The 3,510-nt window shown below is 51.7% G+C and overlaps 1 protein-coding gene across 1 annotated transcript; it reads left to right on the top strand.

Moving 5' to 3' along the window:
* Positions 1-1,347: 1,347 nt before the first annotated feature.
* On the top strand, positions 1,348-2,594 carry EV420DRAFT_1484632 (uncharacterized protein; the record flags this gene model as incomplete). Its single annotated transcript, XM_060470101.1, has 3 exons — positions 1,348-1,596; positions 1,687-2,163; positions 2,202-2,594. 3 exons carry the CDS (start codon positions 1,348-1,350, stop codon positions 2,592-2,594), a joined length of 1,119 nt encoding a protein of 372 aa, XP_060325082.1.
* Between the last annotated feature and the right edge of the window lie 916 nt (positions 2,595-3,510).

The following is a 3,510-nucleotide window of genomic DNA, read 5'->3' as shown; positions in this document are numbered from 1 at the left end:
CACGCTTCGGATTTGGGAAGGAGGAAGAGGAGGGGCGCTTCGTATTGCGCTGCGTAATCTCTGGGCGGAAGATCTGAGATAGCAACGGGATCTGGACCTCATTCTTGAGATCCATCCTGAAAGGGCGTTTTGCATAGCGTGACCGAATATCTTCATCAAAGCGAATCGCAATTGCTGGGTCATGCGGGACAGCCCTAAAGAGTTCGACAACAGTCTCACGATAAGTGCTAAGCTCAGCCTCTCGATGAGGGTAGAGGGACACAACACCCTTCGACCAGGCGTCAAAAACACGATACCAGTCCGCCTCGGACGTAACTGGTCGTTTTGCAGATGAGGTGTCCTTTTTAACGATCGCAAAACCTGCAAATAATTCCTTAGCATCCTCATTGTGGTCGTAGCCTCGATCCATGGAGGCGAAGAACTTCGGGAAGTCAACGTAGTGGTCCTGGATGATAAGACGCCAGAATGGGCGAGCAATGGGCTCCTTGAGAGGAAGGGCCTGAAGGAAGGCGATAAGGTTGTCGAAAGACTTCTCAGTGGCATAGAGTTGGCGGAGACGGAACGTCTCCGCAATATGTGGGTCAGAGATGCCAGATGAGACAAGTGTCGCAATGTGCGGTGCTTGCGCGAGAACAGTAGAAGAGATTGAAGTTGACTTCTGAGCAGAGAATGTGTCGAGACCAAGAAGACCGGCAAGTAAGCTGGTGGCTAGTTAAGATCACCGGATTGAAAGCTAGGGAAGAGGCGGAGCCTCACCAGGCACACGGGGGCTGATTAAAGGCTTGTAGAGTAAGAGGATAAATAAGTAGGCAAAGCCTACTGTGCAACCTGGTATGAAGGGTTTGTAATGAGTGTAAAGCTGAGGGAGCGAGCGAAGCTCAGCTCACCTTGGATTGCGGGGAGAAGAATGGGTGCAAGTGAGACAACTGCCCCGATGTCTCTCAGTTTTTCGACCTCCGCCAGAATTCTGGCACCGAAAACTGAGACAGAGCAAAGGCCTCACTCTCCCGGATGAAGCGGCGCTTCTAGGCGGAGCCTAAAGGTGACGTGGCGATGCCAGTTAGCCTTGACGAGCCTGCAGAGGCCTACGAAAACGCTCCTTACCCTTGGAACCCGCGTTTACGACGACCCATCACACCCGTCCCATCCCCACACTCCAGTCAATCCAGATCTGTCGACATCACAGAGTCCATACCAGGATCCAACCATTCAAGCACAGGATTCACACCTTTCACTCACCAGCCAGAACTCCCAGTCAAGTCAGAGCCAGAAGAAGAAAGAGATTTTGCAGACTATATCAGACGTGATGGTTCAATCAATGACCTCATCCTGTCGTCATAGACAGAAATGACCCCTGACCCCCGTACCGGAAGTTTCTACCTCTCAGCGCTCCAGGCATATGAAGAAGCCCTCAATGGAGACCATCACAGTGGAGACTCAGATGGAAGATCTTACCATCCTAGGTCCCCATCTCCAGCATCCTCCACAACAGTTCGAGCTGGGACCACTGGACAAAGAGTGGTATTGCCATGCAGCCTTGTTCACAGGGGAGACGGATTCCAGGTTTTTGGAATCCCAGAGGAGACAACTAGACAGGTACTCTCACAAGCCAAGACCACTTCCCCTGAGCCCTACTCATGCCCCGGTTCCCCCCTCTCTGAAGATGAGAGACAATGAGCAATATAGGACTGGATTGAAACCAACAACAACCCCCTTCCCCTCCCAGAGCCAGAGTGGCACTCCAAAGGAGTCCCTGCATACCCCTTGTACCATGGTCCCCTTAGACCAGATTTGCCAACCCTCAGAGATGCTGAGCGACCTTTTGTCACTAAGAACCAACAAATCACAGAGGCCCACGCACTCGCCAGTCCTGTCATCCCATTCGAGCAACCTTGGACTCTGGTCCATCTCATGCTCATCAAGTCCAGGCTCGACATACAGTCTGCCAGGCTCCTCTCAGAAGTCAAGGCCCATCTGGAGACCAGAAGAGAGGCAGCAGCACTCTCGAGAAGGGTCAGAGAGTATGAGGAATGTACCTGGCCCCACGAGTTTGATGGAACTGCAGTCCCCAATGAGACCCCAAGTCCTACCTGGGTCATAGATTCCGATCACCCCACAGCAAACTTCGTTTGCCATCAATATGGTGTCACAGAACCTGAAGTGGTCATGGCCTACTGAGGCAAACTGAACCTGAGTTCCAGTACTCGATGACGATGAAGCACACCGCTATGCCATGGCATACTCCCATCCAACCCTCCCAAACCCCTATGCCAACAAAACCACCCATAGGAGGGTACTACAAGGAGATCCTGAGGCAGGTCCATCAGGTACTCAATACAGTGGTGGAGATGGTCCCAGTACTCCTATGGGGGTTGAACTGGGACAAATTGTTTGATGCTATAGGCTATGGCATTTGCACTGATCCTTGGTGGCGGATGACCAATGCAGGAATCGATTACATTAGTGCTAACCGGATATATGATCAGTTCACAATGACCAATATTATAATGGTAGAAATGTATTGCGTAACGGCAAACATCTGGAACATGATCCACCCCAAAGATCCGAAGGAACCTGGGGCCCCATACTGCTGACTGGCACCAATGCCAATAATACCCCCGATATGGGCCACTGCCCAAGGAGCCGATGAAGGATATGCAACACAAGATGCCGACGCTTCCACCACACAGAAGCTGTCCCAGTCTCCTGCACCGCCTCTGCCACTGATCCCTCAGCACAGTCGGCCCAGTGGGTACCCCAGTCCACACTACAATTGGATGCTGAGGTCACTACTATGACCCCCAAACTCCGCCTTACCACCAGTTCAGCCACCCGGACTGTGGCACAGGAATGGTGGGACCAGCAAGAGCACGTGTCTCAAGACGCAGTAAGGGGACACTGGCAGTACCCCAACTGGTTCGAGTTCCGTGGCCGACTAGAGAATAGGTTCTACGAGGAGGTGGAGTTGGCCATCAAGAAGCAGAAATGGCCAAAATTTTGACAGGCAGACTTCAAGTCGGCCATGGAGTTCTTCACCTGCTTCAAGGAATTAGCAATTCAGTGCAACAAGTATAGTGATGAGAAACAGATGTTTGAGACAGTGGAGAAGGCAGTACGCCCCACCATCAAGAACACCATCATGCATGGGGACAACAACTGTCCTACAACCTATCAAGAGTGGAAGTGGAGGATCGAACACATCAACATCAACTACTGCTACAATGTTGCCCAGTCTGGGGAAAACCCCAATAAGACCCCCTCAAATAACAGTTCAGGTCGAGGCAACCAAGGGTCATCAGGAAAAGCCAGTAGCTCTGGGAATTCCAGTGACAAAAAGGACTCATTGGGCATGACGTATGGTGGACAAGGGCAACTGATGGAGATCGACCAGCTCAAGAAGGATAGTCTCTGCTTCAAGTGTGGTCTCTCGAACCACATGGCACAGGACAACAAGGGCCTGGAAGACAAGTCCAAGTGGAAGAAGGTAAAGATGCCACCTCAAAAAAAGGC

The sequence above is a fragment of the Desarmillaria tabescens genome (assembly GCF_030435595.1).
Source record: "Desarmillaria tabescens strain CCBAS 213 chromosome Unknown EV420scaffold_54, whole genome shotgun sequence".
Taxonomy (NCBI): domain Eukaryota; kingdom Fungi; phylum Basidiomycota; class Agaricomycetes; order Agaricales; family Physalacriaceae; genus Desarmillaria; species Desarmillaria tabescens.
Note: the sequence above shows the minus strand (reverse complement) of the source record. Positions and strands in the feature narration are given on the sequence as shown.